General features: G+C 39.9%; 1 protein-coding gene across 1 annotated transcript in view; it reads right to left on the bottom strand.

Moving 5' to 3' along the window:
* The window catches only part of PARVA (parvin alpha), a 129,324-nt gene that overhangs the window by 19,936 nt on the left and 84,363 nt on the right, over positions 1-25,025 (bottom strand). The window contains exons 2-5 of the mRNA XM_087821738.1: positions 18,622-18,711; positions 18,470-18,540; positions 16,870-16,972; positions 3,341-3,481 (exon numbers count right to left, since the gene is read on the bottom strand). Of these exons, the coding sequence (XP_087677864.1) occupies positions 3,341-3,481; positions 16,870-16,972; positions 18,470-18,540; positions 18,622-18,711 (405 nt within the window). The remainder of the gene's footprint in view (positions 1-3,340; positions 3,482-16,869; positions 16,973-18,469; positions 18,541-18,621; positions 18,712-25,025) is intronic.

The raw sequence follows: 25,025 nt of genomic DNA, 5'->3' as shown, positions 1-25,025 counted from the left end.
GGAACGTTCATGACCCAGTTGGCTTCTATATCTACTGAGCAATGTGCTGGATGCTAAGCCATTTATACTAGAGAAAGCTGGGCAACTACTGGGTTGTAGTTTTCTCAGTAGATGTGAGGAGAAAAAGACTATGATGTAATGGGGTGCAGACTGGAGCTTGAGTTCTGATGTGACAATGCTACCATTTATTTACTGCCTACAAGGCCACTTAAGGGAGCTGAGCCTCAATCTGCTCATCTTCACAAATGGGGATAGCTGTGCCTGTGCAGAAATACAGGTTGTAAGAATTCCCAGAGATAATGTAGGCAAAGCTCCTAGTCTGTAGCAGATGCCTAGGAATGGCTGATTTTTTTTATTATAGTTTGAGAAAGTGCCTGGTATCTAGGCAATTAAACCAATCAGCTTTCTCCCCTTCGTTTCTCGTAAAAGGAATGATTCACCAGATAACTTACCTGTCCTCACAGTCCTATCAGCATCATGGTTCTTCATTACAGGGGGCATTTAAGGCAAGAACAGAAATATGCCTAGTTTGTGTACTTAGCATGAACTAGGCCTGGCATCAGGGTGTCGTTAGTCTGCGCTAGGATTGATGAGTCTGCTCTACAGAAGCCTTGAGAAATCACCAAGAGAAGGAAATGATTCAGACATTCCTTGGGAATTCATTAGAGTTTCTTGTTATCGCTGCCGATTCAGAGAAGGTTTTCTACTGACTGTAAACAACAGCTCAACACTGCCATCAAACAGCAAATGATCTGCTTCTAACTCCACCTTCCAGAAGTTTTCAGCTCTGGGCTTCTGAGCATTGTCAAAAGTTTCACCCACAGTTACAGCCTCACAGAAGGCTCCTGGCACAGGACTGATCTACTTGGTAAGCTCACCAACGTGTTCAGAACTGCACCATCAGTCTAGTCACTGAAGTTGTAGGACATTGGCTACCTCTCCCCCTTTTAATGACAAAACGATGCTAGAAAAGCTGTGGTCCAAAAGGTTGTTCTTACACACTGGTGACATTGTACATCATCGTGACTGTCTTGGTGAGCCATACATAGAGCTATATCATAAGCACCATTCAGATGCCAGACACTTTCGAGTGCTCTCTGTCCTAGGAATTTCTTTCAAAAGAAATAATGACATGTTTTCTCTCTTTCTCTCTCTCTCTCACACACACACACACACTACATGTACAAAGATGTTCATTACTGTGTAACACATTATCACAGAAAAAAATCTGGAAAGCACTGTCCAATAGCGAGAGGATAGTTTAGACCAGTGGCTTGCAATTTATTATTATTATTATTATTACTAAGCAGAGAAATCCTTTGTTCTAAAAGCCATTAGACCAAACAGATGAAAAAAGTACCACTGCTCTGGTCCCTGAGTCCTGAGTCCTAACTGCAGCCCCTACAGCTGGTTCTCCTCACCACCTTCATCCTGCCAGGAAAGACGGCACAACGTCCTCAAAATACCAGGAAAGATAACGAGAGGAGGCACGGAGCTTCCCCCAGGGGCTGCGCCTGCCGCATTCCTCCAGGAAGAAACCGCTGCTTGTAAACAGGCCCAGCAGTTCTGGAAGCCCGAGGCATCCCAGGGAGCTGGCCATCGAGATAATTATTCCTTCTGACCCAGTAATTTATCTCTGTTCTGGAATCTATGACAGGGCCAACTCAAGAGAAGCAAAGGAGACACAACCTGAGACATTCAACTTGGCACTGTCTGATATTAGCAATAGGCTGCCAAAAATCCTGAAAGGATCAATGTCAATGTGAAAAGGTTTGGGTTAACTATGGGATACCTACCCTGTAAAATAGAGCAGCCATCAGAAATGATAACTGTGAAGACCACATGGGAATACAGAAAATATGTAGGACTTACTATTAAGTGAAAACAAAACCCAAGATGTACCTGACTTCATCAAGTAAATATATGCGTTGCTATGGATAGTAGCGGGCAAAGATGAGACGAGCCAGACAAGGGCGGCAGTGCCAGTGATTATTTTACTCATGCATATTTTCCTGTGAGAAGTGAAAGTAAACATGAAACAAATCATTCAAAGCCAACGATGGTCCTCGAGTGGCTTTTAAAAATTCCATTCTTCTATCTCAGCCTTTCCCCAGTCGGGTTCCCTGTAAGTTAAAGGGCGTTGTGTTTTGTTTGGAAGGGTATATGGAGGTGGTCCAGGTTCAAAGGAGTGGGAAATGGGATCAAACAAGCTAAGCAGGGGTCATGATGAGAGGACGTTAACGCTTACACCTGCTGCCGATTTCCACAATGCAGACACATTTCTCAAACTAGTGACCAAGCCTCCTTTTTTCTTCCCCAGTGAGCACTATTAGCATTCCCGGGACAGCACCTAGGGCCCAGAGCCATGGCCTCCCCTTCTCCACACGCATCTGTCTCCCTGGCAGAGGATGCCCTGTTCCAAGAGCTCTGAGAGGCAGCTTTTCACACTGTGCGAGCAAAGGTGTAATTATGCTGGAGGAGGTACTTAGTGTCTTGCCTCCAGTGTCAGATGTTAGAAACCTGCTGAAGAGATTGTGAATGGCAGCTACTGGGTCTCTAAGTTGAGAGGTGAAGGTCCCTTTTTCTTGGCCAAGTTTGAAAGGTGTTTTTATGGGGGATGTGTCCATTTTAGGTTTTATAAGTTGGACACAATAAGATATATCTGGAACCCTTTAATACTTAAAACAAAGGCAGAGAGCACAATTTAAATCATTTTATCAATCTAAATTCTCATTTTTATCTATTGCAAGGAACAAAACAACTCTGGACTCCCCACGGGAAATAACGTCACTGGATTCACCAATTTGCTGATTTAATGTTGGTCCTGATATGGACTCATTGAGGCCGTATTAGACAGCCAGGCCCTCGAGGCCGCAAAAGAATGAATGGTTTATACTTTCTGAGATCCCTGAGTTACCTAGCTGTGAAACCTGAATTTAAAATTCCTGTTCCTGTGCCGACAATGACAGTCATACCTCACTCCCTGGCTTCTCAGCTGCCTGAACTTAGGAACCGCCGCCTTCCGAAGCCCCTACGAGCCGGAGAAGAGCATTCTCAGAGGTCGTGCGGGACACAGGAGCAGCTCAATACGCGTGTCCTTCCCCTCCCAATCTTACGTGAGCTTCTACAGAAAGCCTTGTACAGAGAAGGCGCCCTGGATTTTGACAGTTTGTTATCTGTCCCACAGGGATGGAGGACAATTTCTCTTTGTGTGAGATGTGTCCTTCCTTAGGAAAATGAACGGGTTTGCACCCACGCAGGGCGCTGGCTTCTTGGGGAAACCTCTTGGTGGAGACCACAGGCATCATTCACCAGACCCATTTCTCTTTGTCAAACTCACAGTCCACGTTCCACTTGATGCTTCTGGGAGGAAGTTTCAGGGTTTCATTGATCTTCTCCAGGACAGTCTGCAGCTTTTGCTTCTGAGCAATCTCTGACTGGGTGACCTCAGCGACATTCAGCTTCTCGCTCTCAAGTTTCTCTGGGGTGACAAAGAGAACAACTGTGATCTTTGGCCACAGACAACCCTAACTCCCAGGCGTGCCCTCACCCAGTCACTCGCTCACTCAACATATACAAGCAAAACTCGTTTGGTTGCACTTGCACAAACGTTATGTTGTTGTTTTTTTACAAATTGAAGGGAAGGCCCAGTAAAAAGATTATGACTCGCTTTATTGCAGGGATCTGGAACCAACTGGCAATATCTCTGAGGTATGCCTGTAGATGAGGGACGCTGCTCTCCCCTCCTTGTCTGACGGTGGCACTGGTGGTGCCAGTGTTGTGGAAACCTTGCGGCCATGCCTCGAATGTCCAAATTATAAGATCCCAGGACCTTAGAAGTGAGGCATTTAACTAGGCCGTCATGCTTGAGCTCTTTTTTTCTATCATTCTGGGCTCTCCCTCTTCTTTTCGATTCTGCCTTCTCCAAGGACATCTCTGTGCCCCAACTGGAAAGCCTTCTGTGCTTCCCCTGGGCAGCGGTCACGTCCTTATTTCAGGCATTCTGTACACTCCTTGTGGGATAACATGTGTCACACCAAACCATATTTATCTGCCTTAAGTACCTTCTTTCCTTTAAAACCCGCCTGAAAAGTAACTTATTTGGCGTGTCCTATTTCATTACACACATTTTTTATTTTTATTTTATTTTACATTTTAACAACCCTGAAATCAGGTTGTGTCTTAAAATTGGTGGCACCCTACAGTCAGGCAGGTAGAAGACAGGCGTTTTCGCCGCTTCCCCATGTGTGCACTTCGTCATAGCTCTGCTAGCAGGCTGCTTCCCCGTCTCAGTAAGACTACGAGAGCAGTTTCAAAAAACAGAAAATAAAAATTCTAAGCAGTAACAAAGCTTTGCGTAACAGGCTTTCCCCCCCCTTCTTGGGTGGTACTTATATAATGGTGTGTTTTTAAATCAATGGTTATTGTATGCAATGATATAACCCCTTAATACTTAAAATAATTAGACTGTGTTTTGCCTTTATTTGTCTAAATTCCTGTGCTTATCTATTAAAAAGAACAACTTTGGACTCCCTAAGGAGAAACACGTTCGTTGTCTGCTATTAGAGTCACCTAAGTCGCCCTCCACAACTCACTGAGGATTAATAGAACTGACACTCTGAAATGTATCTAAGATATCTTTTTTTCCTCATTTTTAGGGGCTGCCATACAAAGTAATTAAACTTTACCGTACATCAATGATTCCCCTATTGCTGACTTTATTTTATTTTTAAGTAGCTCTAGCTTATCCAAGTCAAATGCCCCTTGGGTAACTCTTTGGAAATGATGAGGTTGCCACTGAGAATTTCTGCAGGTTCTGTGGGTTTATGAATTCTTTTCAGTGCTTTAATAGGATGATGCTGAGCTATTCTGATCTCTGATGGCCTGAAATATTAACTTTCTCTTTAGCTGCAGGAAGCCGTCATCCTTTATTTCTGAAGTTCAGGGATTTAACAAGCCTGTATCTGAATGTCTTCCTCTTGAATGTTAAACCTTGAAGACACCCCGTGAGCCTTTTCCACTTTTACGCTGTGACTTCTTACCTTAAATCGCCTTCTACTGAAGAAATGACAAGTTGTTGCCCTCTTACATCACAGCTACAATTTTGGTAGTTTGGGAGAGGCTGCCCAAAGCGCTAGGTTAAGGGAACCTGTGAAACCTTGTCTTGGCTTAGAGGGAAAGGCTGCTGGGATTAAAAGGCGACAGCTGTCACAATAGTGGGCTGGGGAGGTAGGGAAGGGAGGCGTGAGAGCATGAGAGCCACCTTTTTGCTAGCCTTATGTGATTGCCTAGGAATTTTCATATTTATAACCCACTGGCATTGGACTCCTTAGAGTGATAGCTTAGGTCCCTTTCTATGCTGATATATATCAATATAACTCATTCTTTTATAAGACTTAAAACTTATTCAACTATTCCTCTGTCGGATTATATCCCACTTTTTCCTTTTGGTAATAAAATTTCAATAAACATCGTGTGTGTGTGTGTATTACCAAATGATTATTGCTGATAAAAAGAAAAACTCTTGCCTTACCTTACAGATTTTCTTCTTGAATAAAGTCATCTTACCAAGTCCCTGTAATAATTCTGTTGTTATTTATTTGAATTTTTAGCATTTTGGGGTATGCAAATAGGATCAAACACAGTCATCTCTGTTTTGTAAGCTTATATCACTTATTTCCATGTTAGGATATTTTAAAAGATTTACTTGAGAATCTCTTCTGCTATTCCTAACCCTTACTTTATTTCTAAAATAGTCACGTCTCTAAATTTAAGAGATCCACTCAAATATTCCTATAGTTAAATAACAATTTCACTCCCTGTTGCTAAGGATTTAAAAGTAATTTGTCAAGATCCCTAGTTTTCCTCTTTTGTTCTTTATTAGGCAAACTTAGCTAGTGCTGTGGAAGTTTCTCTTGCAGAGACTTTAGTCTTCCAGGAAACGGTCTCTCATGTGTCTCCATAGTTCAGAAAACTGCTCATCACTCGTTCAACTTGTTATAAAGCAGTAGGCGTGATTTTGCTTTTTAGAAAATTTTCTCCAGTAGAATTATTTTGTGTATCTCTCAGTTGTTTTTGGAGTTAGCATCCAAATATGCTTTTGGAGAGTTTATTTTTAGAAAAAAGAGAAACAGTATTATTCAAAAGTTCTGAGGAATCAATACAGGGAAGAAAAACTCAATTACTCTGAATGGTAGAAGAACAGAGATGTTCTAAGGAAGACGTTGCCAGATAAATCATACTCTATTAACGCAACCACCCCTCCAAGTAGAATAAATAAATTCTCTTTCCAGTATGAGTGATTCCTAAGTTATTATATTTGTTTCCAATTATATGGGGAGGGTTAGTTAAAAAATGCTTTTATTGCATCATGGTCAGAAAATCTTGTCTGTGTAATAATTTGCTGAGACTTACTTTGTGGACACAGTCAAATTTTGTGTTTCATGTGTGGTTGAAAGGAATGAGAATACTCCAGGTTTGAGATATAGCTAGTTAACTGTAGTGTCCAAATCTTCTCTGTCCTTATGAACTTTTTTGTTAATGTGTTATTAAGAGAAATATGTTAAAAGTCCACCACTGTGATGGCAGATTTGTCAAGTTCTTGTAATTCTGATTGCCATTTTAAATTTTTATATATTTGATCCACAAAAGTACATTTAGATTTAAAATGTCTTATTTTCCTGGTAACTTTAGTCCCAATCAATATGTAGAGATTCTCCGTAGTAATGCTTTTGGCCTTAAAGTTTATTTTGTTTGATAAAATAAGCTTTAAAATAGTTACTCCAGCTTTCTTTCAATTGCTAATCATCTAGTATATATAATCACATCTACTGTTTTTCTTTCAACCTTTCTCTCTTGTAATGTAAATAGCATGTAACAAGATTTTGTTTTGTTATCTAGTCTGACAATCTTTGTCTTTTAAAAGGATAAAGTCAATTTACATTGATGGGTTTACCGCTGTACTTGGATTCACTTCTACCAACTTGTTTCTGTTCTGCTTTTCTGATCCTTTATCCTCACTTATATCCTTGCCTTCTTTGGATTAAAGTTTCTCTTCCTTTTCATTTAATTTTCTCCCCATGACTATATTGGAGGTTACACACACTATTTTATATTTTAGTGGCTACCTTAGAAAATTTATCATGTGTATTTAATGTAATAGAATCTTAAGTTAATTGGTATCTTTATCAACATACTAAATAACACAAGGACCTCAGCATACTAACTCCAATGACACTTTAACTTAAGCGCTATAATTTTCTAGGATTCTGATTCTATTTTAATTTTTTAAATTAAGTTAGACATTATTGTGATTGTTTAACATTCACTCAATTATTGTTTCAGTCTACCCACCATGGTAATTTTTGCTCATCATTTTTTTTGTTGTGTTTCAGGTCTTTCTGTTGGGTTCATTTTCCTTCTTCCTGGAGTACATCCTTTAGAAATTCCTCTTAGTGAAGCTCTGTTCGTAGTAAAGCTTCTCAGTTTTAGTTTGTTTAAAATGCCTTTATTTTCTCTTCAGTTTAAAACAGTTTTTTTTCTGGGTATAAACCTGTAAGTTGATAGTTTTTTTCTGCACTTTGAAGATTTCATTTCAGTATTTTTTCGCTTTTGTCCCTGAAGAAAGACAGCTTGTTGTTCTTTTGTGGGTAATCTATCTTTTCTCTCTGCTTTTAATCATTTATTTGTCTTCAGTGTTTTTAGATTTCATTATGAAGTATGTAGGCATAGATTTCTTGTTATTTATTTTGTTTGGGATTTATTTTGTTATTTTGTTTGTCTGAGCTTCCTGAATCTAAGAATTCAGATCTTCCATTGATTCTAGAAAATTCTGTTATTATGTCTTTAAATATTGCCTATACTCCATTATCTTTCTCTTCTGCTGCTAGAATTCCAATTACTCATATGTCGCATCTTCTTTAAAAAAGCACACAAGAAACTCTGTCTTCAATTCTCTTCTATTTTCCACACCGTTGTCTCTGTATACTGCATTCTCGGTAATTTCTTCAGTGCCATCTTCTAGCTTACCCAGTTCCTTCTTCAGCTGTGTATCTATTGAGGTTTCTAATTTCATTATTACATTTTTTTCATCTCTAAAAGTTCTATTTGTTTCTCTTTCAGATCTACCTGTCCAATTTTGATAGTGGCTGTTTAAACTTTTATTTTGACATATTAAACATACTTTATATTCCATAACTGATCAGTTGCTTACATGTATAGCAATGGTGGATGACCCCGCGGCTTATTGTTTCTGCTGATGCTTGCTCATGGTAGCTTGCTTCTCCTGTGTTTGCTGATTTCTGATTTTGGGCTCATTTTCTTTGGGCTCATTTTCAATGGAATTTTATCTCCAGGAGTTCTTCGTGACCTTGTTTTAAAATTCATTCCTCTAAAAGGACATTATTTTTGCTTCTGCCTTGGGGAGCACTAAAACTGGGCCACATTTTAACTACATTTTCAGGTTGGGGCTTTTAAATGCAAATAATTTGTGTGAAACTGAGTCCTAAATTTATGTAAGTACAGAGTTTGGATAAGGAATTATCAAGTTCAGAATTTTTTTCCTGTTCCACTCATATCCAAGTCTGAGAGACGTTTACCCTACTGCCTCTCTCTGTGGGACCAGAGTTGCTAGTTTACCCACAGAAAGTGTTGCCCTTCAGAGGGCCTGGCTTTATTCATGGGTCTCTCATCCAGCCCCCTTTCCTGTCAGACGCTATACAGGCTTTGTGTCTTGACCCTGTGTGTGTGTCCCATTAAACCTCAGGTTTTAAGCCATTAGGAATTAACACTTATCTCACTGGATTTACACCTTATTGTTTTTGGCATCAGAAGAATTTCCTTTTCTTCCACACCAGTTTAAGCACGAAATACAAAAATATGTTTTTAAAGACCTATCCAGATTTTTAAAGTGTGCATTATCAAGAGAATTTGTCTGAACATCTAGTTAGCCATAATACTGAACAGAAAATTAATTTTCCTGTCTTATTATATTAACCAGTATATTGTCCAAAATACTTATAATGGTGGTGATAGCCAATATCTCTGACTTGTTCTTAATACCATTTTTTTTGATATTTCACTATTTAATATGTTCACTGTTAGGTTATGTGTAATGGTCTTTATCATATTTAGGTAGTTTCCATTTTTTCTATTTTCCTTGGGATAGCTGTTGAAACGGATCATGTATTATTTGACATCTATTAGATGAATTCAGTTTTGTTACTGAAATTTACATATGTACTCTACCACTTTTTATAAGGTTGATAATATAGAAACATAGAAAAAATTCAAGCTGTGAAAATTAAATCTTCTCTTTTCATTGTAGTCTCACAGTCTACAGAGACAGTTTATTGTGACTATTAACCAGAGATATTCTCTGCATGCTCAAGCGTTAGATGTGTCCTTTAACACACACACAATGACATACTATACTCACAGTTCTGCACCATGCTTTTTTTTTTTTTAAACTTAGTAAGGCATTTTAGATGGCTTCTCTACTACTTATAAATAGAATAATAAGAAGAAGACTTTCATCCAGCTTTTGAGTTTTTAGAGTCCAGAAAATGCCTCCTCCAGTTTAAGAATAGCAGTAACCACAATCTTCAACTATTCTAGAAACAATGACTGTTATAGCAGGAAGACCTTAGAGCAGTGCTGTCCAAAAGAATTTACTGTTATGATGGAAATGTTCATTTCTGCACCAGCTCACAATTAACCTGGCTAAAACCATTTGCCCTGCCTGGGTGGATCCCTGAGACCCTACCCCCACCTCCCACGCCCAACTCTCATGCTGGACCTGAACCTCTTCCAGTGGCTCCTCCACACAAGTGGCCTGCCCGGGCTCATACTGTGGTCTTTCCTAAATGCTCTCAAAGGTCCGCAAACCCCAAACAAGCAGCTGTTGGCCTCAGTCTGCCCTGTATACCTCTTGATAAGTGACCCCAAGCTCAGCACAAGCGGTGACCAGGCTCAACTTGCATTGTAACTCCTATCAGATGGCCTGAAATCTGGCATATGTGGTGGCCAGTATTAGCTTGGAACATAGTTTCAACTAAGTGGCCACAAACTCAGTACAACTGGGAGTTGGTCTCATCTCATATGGTAGTGCCCACCAAAGTGTTCCAAGTCTTGTACAAGTGGTAACCAGCCTTGGATTGGAGCATAGCCTCTCCAAAGTTCCTCCAGGACCAGCACGTGATAACTAACCATAGATCACTTTTTAGCTCCTACCAGGTGGCCTTAAGCCCAGCACAAGCAGCAGCTGACCTTGGCCTGCAATGGAGCCCCTCCCAAGAGGCTCCAGAAACAACACACCTAGTGGCCAACTTCAGACTGCATCCAGAAACACCCAACCAGCTCCACAAATGACACACCCAAAGGGCTGATTAGGTTGGCACAAGAGCCCTGCTAAAGTGACTCCTGTTGCATGGATCAGCACCCCCACATCAGCTCGTCCACTATAGTTATAACTAACACTCAAAGCCAGTCAGCCTGAGGATCACCACACTGAGGTGCCAATAGCAATAAAGGCTCAAATACAACAGGAGGGCACACACAACCCATACAAAGGACACCCTGGAGCACCTGGATCAGGTGACCAGAGAGACTGTGCCCCACAGGACACCTACTGCATAAAGCCACTCTGCCAAAATAGGAGCTGTAGCTATCTACCTAATACATAGAAACAAATGCAGTAATCAGGCAAAATGAGGAGACAAAAAAACATGTCCCAAATAAAACAACAGGACAAAACTTCAGAAAAAGAAGTAAATAAAATGGAGACAAGCAATCTACCTAATACAGAGTTCAAAAAATGCTCACTCAATGAATTTAGGGGAAAAATAGATGAACGTAATGAGAACTTAAAAAAAGAGATAGAAAACCAAAAAAAAAAAAAGATAGAAAACATAAAAAGTAGCCCTTAAAAATGAAGAACACATTAGGTGGAATCAACAGCAGATTAGATGAAACAGAAGATCAAATACGCACTTTGTAAGAAAAGGTAGTGGCAGACACCCAACTGGAACCACCAAAAGAAAAAAGAATTTTTAAAAATGAGGAGAGTTTAAGGACATCTAGAACAACATCACAGGGTTACCAGAAGGAGAAGAGACAGAGAGCAAGGGATTGAAAACCCATTTGAAGAAATAATAACTAAAAACTTCCCTAACTTGATGAAGAAAATAGACATACAAGTCCAGGAAGAGCAAAGCCCTGAATGAGATGAACCCAAAGAGGCCCACACCAAGACACATCATAATTAAAATGCCAAAGTTTAAAGACATAGATTACATCTTAAAAGTAGCAAGAGAAAAGCAATTAGTTACATACAAGGGAGCTCCCATGAGACAATCAGCTGACTTTTCAACAGAAACTGCAGGCCAGAAGGGAATGGCACAAAATATTCAAAGAGATGAAAGGAAAATACCTAAAACCAAGATAACTAACTACTCAGCAAAGCTATCACTTAGAATCAAAAGTGAGATAAAGAGTTTCTCAGACAAGAAAAACTTAACAGGGTTCATCACCACTAAACAAAGGAATTTCTTTAAGAAGAAAAGATAAAAAGTATAAGAAAATATGAGAGAAAAATATTCTCACTGACAAAGGCAAACATTTAGTAAAAGCAGGGATAAACCAATTATAAAGCTAGTACAAAGGTTAAGAGACAAAAGTAGAAAGATCACTTGTAATTACAAGAATAAACTAAGGGCCACACACAAAAGAAATAAAAAAGAATGACCAAAAATAATATGGAGAGAGTGAGTAAAAATTGTAGTGATTTTAGAATGTGTTCAAACTAAAGCAATCATCAACTTAAAATAGACTGCTATAAACTTAGTGTAGTATTTGAGAAGCTCATGGTAACAACAAACTAAAAATTTATATGAGAAACAAGAAATAAAGGAAAGGAATCTAAATATAACACTATAGAAAGTCATCAACATATTTGATAGCAAGACAATAAGAAAGAGACCAAGAACTACAAAAACAATCAGAAACAATAAGATGGAAATAAGTACACACCAATCAATAATTACTTTAAATGTAAATGGACTAAATGCTCTAATAAAAAAAACATTGGACATCCCCCCCCCCCAAACATCCCTCCAAACAACAACAAAAAAGACATAGGGTGGCTGAATGGATAGAAAAACAAGATCTGTACACATGCTGCCTACCAGAGATCCTCTTTAGATTAAAAGCAGACACAGACTAAAAGTAAAGGGATGCAAAAATACATTTCATGCAAATATAAATGAAAAAAAGCTGGGGCAGCAATATTTATATGAGATAAAATGGACTTTAAAACAAGGGCTGTAACAATAGACCAAAAAAGGGCATTTCTTAATGAGAAAGGGATCAGTCCAACAGAGGATATGACTTTTGTAAGCATTTACACACCCAATGTAGGAGCACCTAAATATATAAAGCAAATATTGACAGATATAAAGGGAGAGATCCACAGTAATACAGTAATAGTGGGGACTTTTACGCCTCCATTGACATCAATGGATAGATAATCCAGACAGAAAATCAAAAAGAAACAGTGGACTTAAATGACACATTAGACCAATGCGCTTAATTGGTACTTTTAGAACATTTCAACCAAAAGTAGCAGAAAATATATTCTTTTCAAGTGCATATGGAACATTTTCCAGGATAGACTACATATTAGGACACAAAATAAGTTTCAATAAATTTAATAAGTTTAAAATCATACCAAGTATCCCTCCTATAACAACAGTATGAAACTAGAAATCAATTACAATGAAGCCAAGGTAAAAAAAAATCAAAAGATACCTTGAGACAAATTAAAATGAAAACACAACAACCCAAAATCTGTGGGAGACACAGAGAAAGCAGTTCTAAGAAGGAAATTCATAGCAATGAAGCCCTACTTCAAGAAACAAGAAAAATCTTAAATTAACAATCTAACCTTACACCAAAAGGCACTAGAAAAAGAACAAAGCCCAAAGTAAGTAGAAGTAAAGAAATAATAAAGATCAGACAGAAATAAACAAAATAGCCTGAAGAAACAATAGAAAAGATTACTCAAACCAAAGGCTGATTCACTGAAAAGATAAACAAAATTAATTAACTTTTAGCTAGACTCACAAGAAAAAAGGAGAGAGGGCCCAAATAAATAAGATCAGAAATAAAAAATAAAAAAAAGAAATAACAGGAACAGTGACAACTGACACCATAGGAATACAAAGAATTATAAGAAAATACTATGAACAATTATGTGTCAACAAACAGGACAATCTGGAAGAAAGAGATAAATGCTAGAAACATACAGGCTTCTAAAACTGAATCAGAAAGAAATAATCTGAACAGACAGATAACTAATAACAAAATCGAATCAGTAATCAAAAAACTCCAAACAAACAAAATACCTGGATGAGATGACTTCACAGATGAGTTTTACCAAATATTCAAAGAAGAATTAATACCTATCCTTCTCAAACTACTCCAAAAAAATTGAAGAGGAGAAAAGTCTCCTAAACTCATTTTACAAGGCCAGCATTACCCCAATACCAAAACCAGATAAAGACATTCCAAAAAGAAATAAAAAATCATAGGCCAATATCTCTTATAAACATAGATGCAAAAATCCTTAACAAAATATTAGCAAACTGAATTCTGCAATACATTAAAAAGATCATATACTGTGATAAGTAGGATTTATTCTCAGGATGCAAGGTTGGTTCAATATCTGCAAATCAATTAATGTGATATACCCCATAAACAAAATGAAAAATAAAAATCATATGATTATATCAATAGATGCAGAAAAAGCACTTGACAAAAATCTAACATCCATTGATAATAAAAACTCTCAGCAAAGTATGGCTATATGGACATATTGTGACATAATAAAGGCAATATATGACAAACCCATAGCGAACATCATACTCAACAATGAAAACTTGAGAGCTTTTTTGTTAAGATCAGGAACAAGACAAGATGCCCACTTTTATCACTTTTATTCATCATAATATTCGAAGTCCTATCCATAGCAATCAGATAAGAAAAAAAATAAAAGGCATCCAAATTGGACAGGAAGAAGTAAAACTGTCACTATTTGCAGATGACATGATGGAATATATAAAGAACCCTAAATATTCCACCAAAACACTGTTAGAACTGATAAATAAATTCAGTAAAGTAGCATGATACAAAATAAATATTCAGAAATCAGTTGCATTTTATACACCAATAACCAACTATAAGAAAGAGAAATTAATAAAAACATGCCATTTACAATTGCATCCCAAAGAATAAAATACCTAAGAATAAATTTAACCAAGGGGGTAAAAGACCTGTACTCTGAAAACTTTAAGACATTGAAGAAAAAAACTAAAGATACAAATAAATGGAAGAATATATCGTGTTCATGGATAGGAAGAATTAATATCATTAAAATATCTATACTACCCAAGGCAATCTACAGATTCAATCAATCTCCACTAAAATACCAATGGCATTTTTCACAGAACTAGAACAAACATTTCAAAAATTTATCCAGAACCACAAAAGACTCTGAATAGCAAAAACAATCTTCAGAAAGAAGAATCGAGTTGGAGATATCACACTATATTATATCAAACTATACTAAAAAGTTATAGTAATCAAAACAGCATGATACTGACATAAAAATGGACACACAGATCAATGGAAAACAGCCCAGAAATAAATCCATGTCTATATGATCAATTAATCTATGACAAAGGAGGCAAGAATATTCAATGGGATAAAGTCAGTCTCTTCAATAAACAGTGTTCAGAAAACTGAATAGATAGATGAAAAAAGATGAAACTAGACCACTTCGTATACCATATATAAGAATAAACTCAAAATGGATCAAAGACTTAAATGTAAGACCTAAAACCATAAAACTCCCAGAAGAAAACATAAGCAGTAAACTCTGTGACACTGCTCTTAGCAATATTTTTTTTGGCTATGCCTCTGGTAAGAGAAACAAAAGAAAAAATAACAAAAACAGATGGGCCTACATGAAACTAAAAGTTTCTGCACAGAGAAGAAAACCACCAACAAAACTAAAAGACAACATACTGGATGGGAGAAGATATTTGCTAGTGGTACATCAAGTAAGGGCTTAATATTCGAAATACATAAACTCATACAACTTAACACCAACCCCCTCTTCCCCCAAAGAATACAATTTAAAAATGGGAGAGGACCTGAATAGACATTTCTCCAAAGAGGACATACAAATGGCCAATAGACATATAAAAAGATGCTCAACATCACTAATCATCAGAGAAATGCAAATTAAAACCACTATGAGATATCACCTCAAACTGTTAGAATAGTTATCATCAACACATCAAAAAACAAGTGTTAGCCAAGATGTGGAGAAAAGGGAACACTTATGCACTGTTGGTGAGATTGTAAATTGGCGGAGAAGTGGTTGATTTCAGGGCCAGAGTAAGTAAAACAGAAGATGAGCCTGGTATATCTTATGATGCCGGAAAGAAAGAAAGTGCTAAGAGAAAAATGAGGCAGCATGTCCAAGGCGTGCAGGAGTGGACCTGAAAGAGCTCCCAAGGGTCAAAGCTGGAAGTATATCAGCAAAAAATGAATAACTATAGTATTGGTTTATAATGTAAAATATAAAATAAGTTTCCTTGTGTCCATACTGATATAAATAAGTAAGTGGGGAATAGGGGACAATGTTTTCTTACAGAAGAATTCCAGTTAATAAATGTAGAAGGAATAAGTAAACAGAAAATCCCCACTAGATCACGACAGTTAAAAATGAGGCAGACCTGCTCCACCAATTAAAATTAGTGAAAGAAATTTAAGGAGAAACAAGACATCTGTAAGTCTTAACCTAACTCCCCCCAAATAAATTAATTACAAAGAGAAAAATAGTAACTTTAGAGTGAAGAAATCTGGCAGACACCACTTTAACCAAATGATCAAGGTGAACATCACTAACAAGATGTTAACATCATGTCCTCCCTGATGTGATACAATGAGAAGGACACATCACTTTGGTGGTATTCTTCCCCAAAATGCACAACTTCAATAATTATTTTCTCTTGTCCAAAACCCTCCGTTGGAGGAGAACCATGCATGCAGGTGTCTACTGGGCAGTTAAGCATGAAAGTCTAGAACTTGGGGCAGAGGTTTGGACAAGAGAAAAGATGGAGAACAGTAAGGGGAAGTCCAAATTCATTCAAGTTCAATTTGCCTTTTCAACACTAAGATCACCCCCAGTTCTCCTTTCCCTCCCCCATGGCCTTACATTTTCACATGAATAGCTGTGAACTGACACAGGGATACACACTTTCACAGAGGTGGCATGCACAGAGGCTGAACATCACACGGGCACATACTCCCACATACTTGTACTCAACCTAGAGAGGGATACACAGAAAACACACACACACACACACACACACACAGGTCTATAGGTCACAGAGGTCCATACACACGTGTTCACACACACACACACTCATAGGTGACAGAGGTATATAGACACATGCACACACCCAGACACATGTGAATATACCTACAGAGGTCACAAATGCATAATTTTCTAGAGAGGGTGAGGCATGTTTTCCAGTGTATAGTGAAGTCTTTTCATCTACCCCGTGGATGACCTTGACTACAGCAGCCCCATCTGGTCACCGAGCCTCCCTCTGCCATTCATTCATATAAAACCGATTCCGAGAGGACATCTAAAGGCTGCCTCCCCTGGTCTGCTATTCCACACTGCACACATTCATATCCATTCCAGGTAAACCACTGGGAACTGAGCACAACTAATTGGGAGGAAGTGGTCCATCCACCTGCAATTAAAGATCCACAGCCAACAGTGAACTCTCCTCTTACCAAACAGCTTCTGCAGGACCTGTCCGTCATATAAGTCCTCAGCCAGGTCTTTCACAATGATTCTTTCTCCAACCAACACATCGTTAATCCAGTCAATTAATACCTAGAGAGAGAGAGAAAATAAGAGAAGAGTCATAAGGTATTTTCTTATAGACCAGCTTTCTTATCCTGGACAAACACAATCTAAATTAACTTCAGATTCTGAAAGCAGCAAAGCTATCCACAGGACCCAGTGTGTGGACAGGGAGCTGCGAGTGAGCCCCGATGGCCCTGTCAGGGTGCAGGTGTACGCCTTGTAGTGCTGCTGACACAGGTGTCCCTGCTGATATTGTCTGGCCCCTACATTCCTTACCCTAATGGCAAGCAGCAGTCACAATGTTTTGTACTGTGGCTTTGTACTGAGAAATCTATGGGCTCTGGAGTTAAAATCCCAGCTTCACCCACTAACTCTACGGCCCTCTGTGTGGGTCTCCCTTTGTTCCGTGTCTCCCTCCACCCAACCACCTGGCATTTACTAACACCTCCTATATGTCAAACTCTGTGCTGGATCCTGAGGTCTGTCATGATGGAAAAAGAGAAACATTCTACCTCCAAGAAACTCATCATTTAGTGAAGGAGACAGAGAGGTATCACAGGGTGACTACAACGACAGAAGCAAATGTGGAGGTCAGAGCAGCACCCAGAGGGGCTGAGCAGTAACACTGGTTTATAGAAGGCGTCCTAGAGGGTGTGACCCCGCTTTGATCCTGCTCTGAAGAGTATCTGGTCAAAGGCGACTGCATGAGCAAAGGCGTGGCAGTGGGGGGAGCCAGAAGCAAGCACAGTGGACGGGGGTCCACCATGATCAGGTCTGGTGTCCCTGTGCTGCCAGGCAGGGGACAGTCTGAGGTTAAGAGGCAGCTAGGGCATGAGGGTCCCAAATACCACTCCAGCAGTGTTGGCTTCAGTTGGGAAACTGCATACAGGTTTTGAGCAGGAAAATGATATATTCAGGATTTGCATTTTGAATGAATCACTCTGGCACCCAGTGCCAATCTGTCTTGTTTTAGGTGAACTTAGAGAAGTTGAAGAAGAAAAACATAGGATGGGGAATTAGAAGAGGGAATGAAATGAACATTTTTTGAGGGGTGACCACATGTCAAATATTATGCACAATATTTCATTTAATACCACCTATTCCTGATTGAATTCCACCTCCTCCACTCAGCTGTGACCATAAACATACCACTTGGCTTCTCTGAGACTCAGTTTTCTCATCTGTAAAATGGGGGCTGATACTAATTCCTACTTCACAGGGAGCATTTGAGGGTCCTTAATTAAAGCAGTGAAAGGAGTGTTGGACTATAAGATCCTGGAAATGTGAGCTTATGTGCACTAACTTCTCTGGTCCTTATTATCAACATCATTAGTCGGGCATTTGTCATGTCCCACTTTTGTTAAAATTTAGATGTCCGCTTACTGGACCATGAGCTGCCTGCAGGCAGGGGCTGATATAACTTTATTCTCTCAGCAGTGGCTCGCATGATGCCTGCATGGGATGGGGGGTCTATAAACACCTGTTGAGTCTGGGAGGCACCTGAAGCCCCTGATTTCTTCTTACCTTCATCAGTTCTTGAAGTTTGGGGTCGCTGCGTGAGTTTGGGTCCACCATCGTTCGCACTTCATTCTCCTCTTTAAAAAGAAAAGGAAGTCAGTGGGGGCAGTTCCACTGGAAGGCATCGGGGTACCCCAGAGAATAAGAGACCCAGTTACCCAGCATGGTGTCCTCAGGGTCCAGCTCAAAGGGGATGGGGCTGAGGGGCAAGTTGATGGCGTTCATGCCCTCCTCCTGAAGCTCGGACACTGTAAGGAGAGGAGAGCACATGGTCATGTCCCGGCCACTGACTGCAGGGCATCTAACAAATGGGTTTGATACTGACATTGAGAAACAAAACCCCAGGTTAGGTTCTAGCGGTGGCTCAGCCTGCAAGCAATTCCCCACCTCTCTCTGCTAAAAGTTTCCTCGGAGAAATAGGGAGGTCTCTGCCTCCTCTCAGAAACAATCTTGGAATAATGAAAGTGAGGTGGGCACTGATGTCTTTCTTAAGTCTCTGCCTTTTGCCTCCTGCCACCCCTCCTTCTGGAGCCCTCCCAAGGGCTTGCTGTTGGTGCCCAGTGGGTGCCCGGTAACTGTTGAGGGTGAAGGAGCTCCCCAGCTTAAGGCTACTTTTATGTTGCAAGCCATCTCCATCCTCGGCTCAGCCTGTGTGTGCCTTCTCTCCTGACCTGGCTCCCCGAGTATTTTTCTGATTGTCCTGCTTCCCTCCATCACCCCCCTGGAGCTGCTGCTCGAGCATGTCTCAGTCCAGCCTTTTCCCTGGGCTCTGGTCCTGCCTCTTCAGCTCTAAGGAGCTGTGGGTCCTGGGGCCCGCCTGTCCTGAAAGCAGAGGCTTAAATCCTCTCACCTCTACTCAATTCCAGTTCGGATAATTACTTTTTACCAATTATCTGAAAGCGTTGTTCAGCTAAAGGTTCTTAAAGAACTAACATGGCAGCTGCAATCTACCTTAATAGATGCCATGTCCCATCTTCCCGTTTTATTTTATTTTTTTATTGACTCTGGCCTCACCGATTGCCAGTATATACTTGCAAGAACTCTTAAACACAAGGCAGCCGCTTACAAAGAGTTCTTTCATATTAGCAACTCACTGATGGCTGCAGTTGGATGGAGACCGAGATTGCCTAACAAAGGCACTCTACCCCAAAGAGACCCAACTTGCATTATAAAGCTGGTATTTAGTCCCAGGGCTGTGGGCCCTGGACATTTCATATGGGATATCAGCCAATCACCAGCTTGAATCTCCAAATTCACAGACACTCACTACTCTATAAAATTCTCCCCCATAAAACAAGATGAAAAATATAAGTGATGCCTTCAAGACTGAAATGATTCTATAGGTACAGGATTGTATTTGCTTCCTTGAGAACATTTGTTTCCTTAGACTCCTATAATTTCTCCTAATATTCCTCCCAGGACTGGCAGTCTGCTGCTTTTCCAGGCTGTTTCTCACAAAGAAGCGAGATTTCCATCACTTAAGAAGCACTGCTGTGCGAGAATGGGCAGTGGAAATAAAGCCAGGCTTAACTGTGGGCGAGGCTGGGCTTACTGACAGGGGAAAGGGACTCCTAGCCAGGGCCTCCTCTACTCGCAGTCTCCCCCAGGTCTGCACTGTCCAACATGGCAGGGGTTAGCTATTTGCGGCTCATTCAATTTAAATGAATTAAGAATTTAGTTTCTTAGTTGTACCTATTACATTTCAAGTGCTCGATGACTCACTCACATGTAGTTGATGACGACCACACTGGACAGCACATTTGTAGATTTCCATCATCCCAAGAATGGATGGCATTGTCCTAGGTGATCCCATATATCTAAATGCTGATGTCCACCTTTAAATCTCCAGCCTAGACCTGACCTGAGCCACAGGCTTACTCGATGTCTTCTCTTACGTCTATTAGCAGAGGTCTCAAGTTTACACATCCAAAACAGAACCCTGACTTTTAATACCTTCACTCCCACTACAACAAGTCTACTTCCAATAACACAGTCAGAATGATATATAAAGATGTAAATAGGATCATACACTCTCTTGCTTTAAGACTTCCTTTGGTTTCCTGTCATACTCAAAATAAAACCCCAACTCCTAAGACCTAGAAGATGCTCTGATTAGCCCCCTGCCTCCCTCTCACGCTTTGTTTTCTTCAAGCACACATTATAACCTGAATCATCATTATTTACAGGTCTGTCATCTACCTCCCCCCAGAATGCAAGCTCTGGGAAGACTGGCACTTTTTCTCTTTTGTTCACTATTAGATCCCCAAAGAGGAGCCAGACTTCCTAGATTCAGATCCAGGATCACTTACTGGCTATGTGACCTTGAGCAAGTTCATCAACATCTTATACCTCAGTTTCCTTATCTGCAAAGTGGGAATGATAATGATATTGCCTTCCTCCTAGGGTTGTTGAGAAGATTACATGTTTAGAAGAGTCCCTGGCACCTGGTAAGGTCTATCTAAATACATGCTATTATTATTACTTAAAACAATACCTCACACGCAGTAAGCACTCACAAACTACTTGTTGAATAAATGAATAATTAAAACTGTTAATTAAGACAATCCTTCACTTGCATAGGTTATAAGTTGAAGCACAACTTGCCAAAGCAGAATATAGGAAGCAAAGAAGAATTCCAGTTTGTCCTCAGAGAAAACACATTATATTTTGGCCTGACCCTGTGTGCATGTGTATAGGTGTGCACGTGTGCACATTCCCGGGGCAGCGTTTTCAGCTTACATGTTGGAAGGAGAAAAGCGCATGCATCCGAAGCCTGTTGTACAGCCAGAGCCACTTTGTGAATATAGAGATATTTATACCTCTAAAGTGTGACCAGAAATACAATATTAGCAGCCGGGACTCCTAAAGGTCAGTCTGAACGGGATCTTTTTTACGTGGAGATCATTGTTAAAAATGTTTTCAGATAAAAAATCCTCAGAAACCCTCCCTTCCCCTCTGCCCTGCCTCTTTAAATTCACTCCTAGAGACAAAACGAACCCAAGAAGAAAGGCTGAGATATGTTTGCAATTGGAAATGTTTTTTTCAGGAAATGATTTGGTACAGAAACATCATTCCCATCCCATTAGCTGCTGACTCGGAGCCAACTGTTTGTAAAAGTGACTCCGCAAACTGCCCAGAACAGGCCTGGGCCCCGCCCCCGGGCCGCATTAGTGGCCGCCTCCCCCAAACAGCCCGCCCGCCCTGCAGGTTTCGCTTCTATTAAGCCCAAGCAGGGCCCAGCAGAAGCCCCTCGCCAGTCCTGCCTCGGCAAGAGAAAGAGCTGCAATTGAATTTTCTCGGCCTAGAATCTGAATATGATGTTTATCCCCCGGACCTCCTCTAACAACCTAAAACTAGGTCTGAACGTGCAGCCCTCGGTGTCTCGCGGCACCATTAGTCATAACTTAATAAACAGATTAAATGCCCAGCTGAAGGCTGGCTGGGAAAGCAGGGCGATTGCCTCCCCTCCTGAAGCGCTCCCCGGGAGGAAGGGGGCTTTGGCTTTTCTGGGAAATGAAGTTTGACTCTGGGTCCAGCTGTGCAGCAGAAAAAGTACATGGATGTGCTTTGGGGTTTTCAAGAGCTGGATTTGAATCCGACTTCTATTTTTATCAGCTGTGGGGCCTTATGTAAGTGACTTAACCTCCCTGAAATTCGGTATAAAATAATTCTCTATGAAAAAGGGCGTTGCTGACACTGCTGGTTTCCTCCCCAAAATTTATTTTATTATTTTTCCCTGCTGAAAGAACCCTCGTTTTCTTTCAGCATACACCCCTCCCTCCTATGCCTCTAAGGTGAGATCCTGATTGGTTTATACTAATCACGAGAATCTTAATTCCCTTAGCAGTAACTGGCTCAAGCATTACTGTGTGATACAGTTCTGGTAAATGAGCTAGGAGAGGAATTTTTCTAGAAGCTTCTAGAATTTTTTTCTCCACTTTAAAGAGAGGCCCAAGGAACGTTCTCCTTCTAACCAGTACTGCATCAGGATGTCATGCCTGGATTTGCTGCAGCCATTTTGTTGCCACGAGGTGAATCGGCCCAAAGAAAAAGCTCATAAGTTTTCAGAGAAGAAAGATAGAAAGAAAGGGTTTTTTGTTGATACAGTTAAGCCACCACCCCTAAAGCCACCCTCGCTTTATGTCTCGTTACAATAAGTTCCCTTATTGTTTAAGCCAGTTGAGTTGGCGTTTTCTGGGGCTTGGATCCTAAGTCCCCTTATTGTTTAAGCCAGTTGAGTTGGCGTTTTCTGGGGCTTGGATCCTAAGTTCCCTAACTGATATATGAGACACCAGGATTGTAAAGTGGATGGGTGAATACAGTAGGTCTGCAGTGAATGGTAGTTTTCCTTTCTTTTTTTTCCATGAAAGTCAGAATAGTTGCAGGCATCTCTTACACGCCAGAAATACCTACCGGGACTCAAAGGACACCAGGCGGAAAATGACGACAGAGAGAAGAATGGACAGAGATTTCTAAGGGTATGAAAGGTCCCATTTAAGCAAGGCCAGTAATTTCACTCATTCAACCAATAAACATTACTGGGCGGCCTCCTCGAAAGTAGACCCTGCACCAGCAAGGGGGATGATTTGCAATGGGTCGCCTCAATCTGCTCACAGGTGGGAGAGGGTGGCACATAAACACAGCATGCAGGACGCTGCACTCAGGGCTGGGAGGTGTGCAACGAGAGGGCTGCGGGAGCTCAGGCAGAGCAAGGCTAACTGTGGATGGGAAAGACCAGGAAGGATTTCCAGAAAGGGGAACATTTTAATTGAACTTGGAAAAATGTAATTTTCACCTGAAACAGGTGCCCCACAAAAGGCACATCCCATGTACAAAAAGGTGTGGACAGACAGGGCCAGCGTTGAGAGAGTGGTGATCATGATTGAACACTGGAATGTAGGGAGAGCACAGAGGAAATGGGGAGGGAAGGAACAGAGGGGTAAGTAAGTAGGTGGGGTGCAGAGTGTCAAGGGTGGTGAATTCATCTGTTCCCAGCACTCCTACACCATGCTCCCTGTGTCTACAGACAAAACAAACATACCAAGGGAGGACAAGAGAATAGCTAGGATGTTCTTTCCCCTTCAGTGCAAGTGGGCCCCAGTGAGATATTTAGTCTGCTCTAGATCCTTATCAGGATTCAGATGATTTATTTCTGGTCCTCTCAAAAGCTACTAAAGCTCACTTAATTTCTAAATGGCTCAAGGACCCCCACAGAAGATCTTGGCAGCTAGAGACAACTACATTGTCTGGTAAGCAAATCCCAACACTTTTTCTTCATGTGAAAAATCAACCAGAAAGAACATCTACAAAAAAACTACAGTTAATATCATAATAAATGGTGAGAAACTGGATGTTTACCCCCAAAATTAGAAACGAGGCAAAGATATCTCCTCTCACCATGCCTATTAAAAATCATACTGAAAATTCTAGCTAGTATAATAATGGAAGGAAATAAAAGGTGTACAGACTGGGAAGGAAGAAATAAAATCAGTTTTTTTTTTAGATTAAATGATTATTGATGTAGAAAATCCCAAAGATGTAACCAAAACAGAACAAAACAATAAAAAACCCAAACTCCTAAAGCTAATAAGCAATTATAGCAGGGTTGCAGGATATAAGGTTAATATACAAAAGTCAATTGTTTTCCTATACACCAGAAATGAATAATTGGAATTAGAAATTTAAAACACAGTGTCATTTATTGTAGCACCAAAAATGCAATAATTATATATAAATCTAACAAAATACAAACAGGGATATGCAGAAAATTATTAACCTCTGACGAAAGAAAACAAAGAAGATCTAGGTAAATAGATAGATATTCAGTGTTCATTGATTGGAAGGCATAATATTGTTAAGATGTCAATCCTACTCAACTTCACCTATAGATTCAATGCAACCCTAGTCAAAAATCACAGCAAGATATTTTGTGGATATTGACAAACTGATTCTAAAGTTTACACAAACAGGCAAATACCCAGAGTAGTCAACACAATATTGAAGAAGAATATCAAAGTTGGAGGACCAACACTACCAGACTTTAAGACTTACTACAAAGCTACAGATATCAAGATACAGTATTGGTGAAAGAATCGACACATAGATCAATGGAACAGAACAAAGAGCCCAGAAACAAACCCATACAAATATATCCAACTGATCTTTGACAAACGAGCAAAGGCAGCTCAGTGCAGAAAGGATAGTCTTAACATATGGCGCTAGAACAACTGGGAGTCCATATGAAAGAAAATTAATCTAGACAGAAATCATACACTTTTCACAAAATGTAATTCAAAACGGTGACAGATCTAAGTATAAAACAATATTATAAAATTTCTAGGGAAAAAAAAGCATAGGAGAAATCTATGTGATTTAGGGTTTGGCAATGAGATTTTACATACAACATCAAAGGGACAATCCATGAAAAAAAAAAAGATAAGTTGGACTTCATTAAAATTTCTACCCTGCAAAAGATATTGTTAGGAGAATAAAAAGATAGCCATAGACCGGGAGAAAATATTTACAAAACACACAGCTGATAAAAGGCTGGTATGCAAAATAT

Source organism: Miniopterus natalensis, chromosome 11 (assembly GCF_054644295.1).
Source record: "Miniopterus natalensis isolate mMinNat1 chromosome 11, mMinNat1.hap1, whole genome shotgun sequence".
NCBI lineage: Eukaryota > Metazoa > Chordata > Mammalia > Chiroptera > Miniopteridae > Miniopterus > Miniopterus natalensis.
The sequence above is the reverse complement of the archived record's forward strand: the minus strand, read 5'-3'. Positions and strand labels throughout refer to the sequence as shown.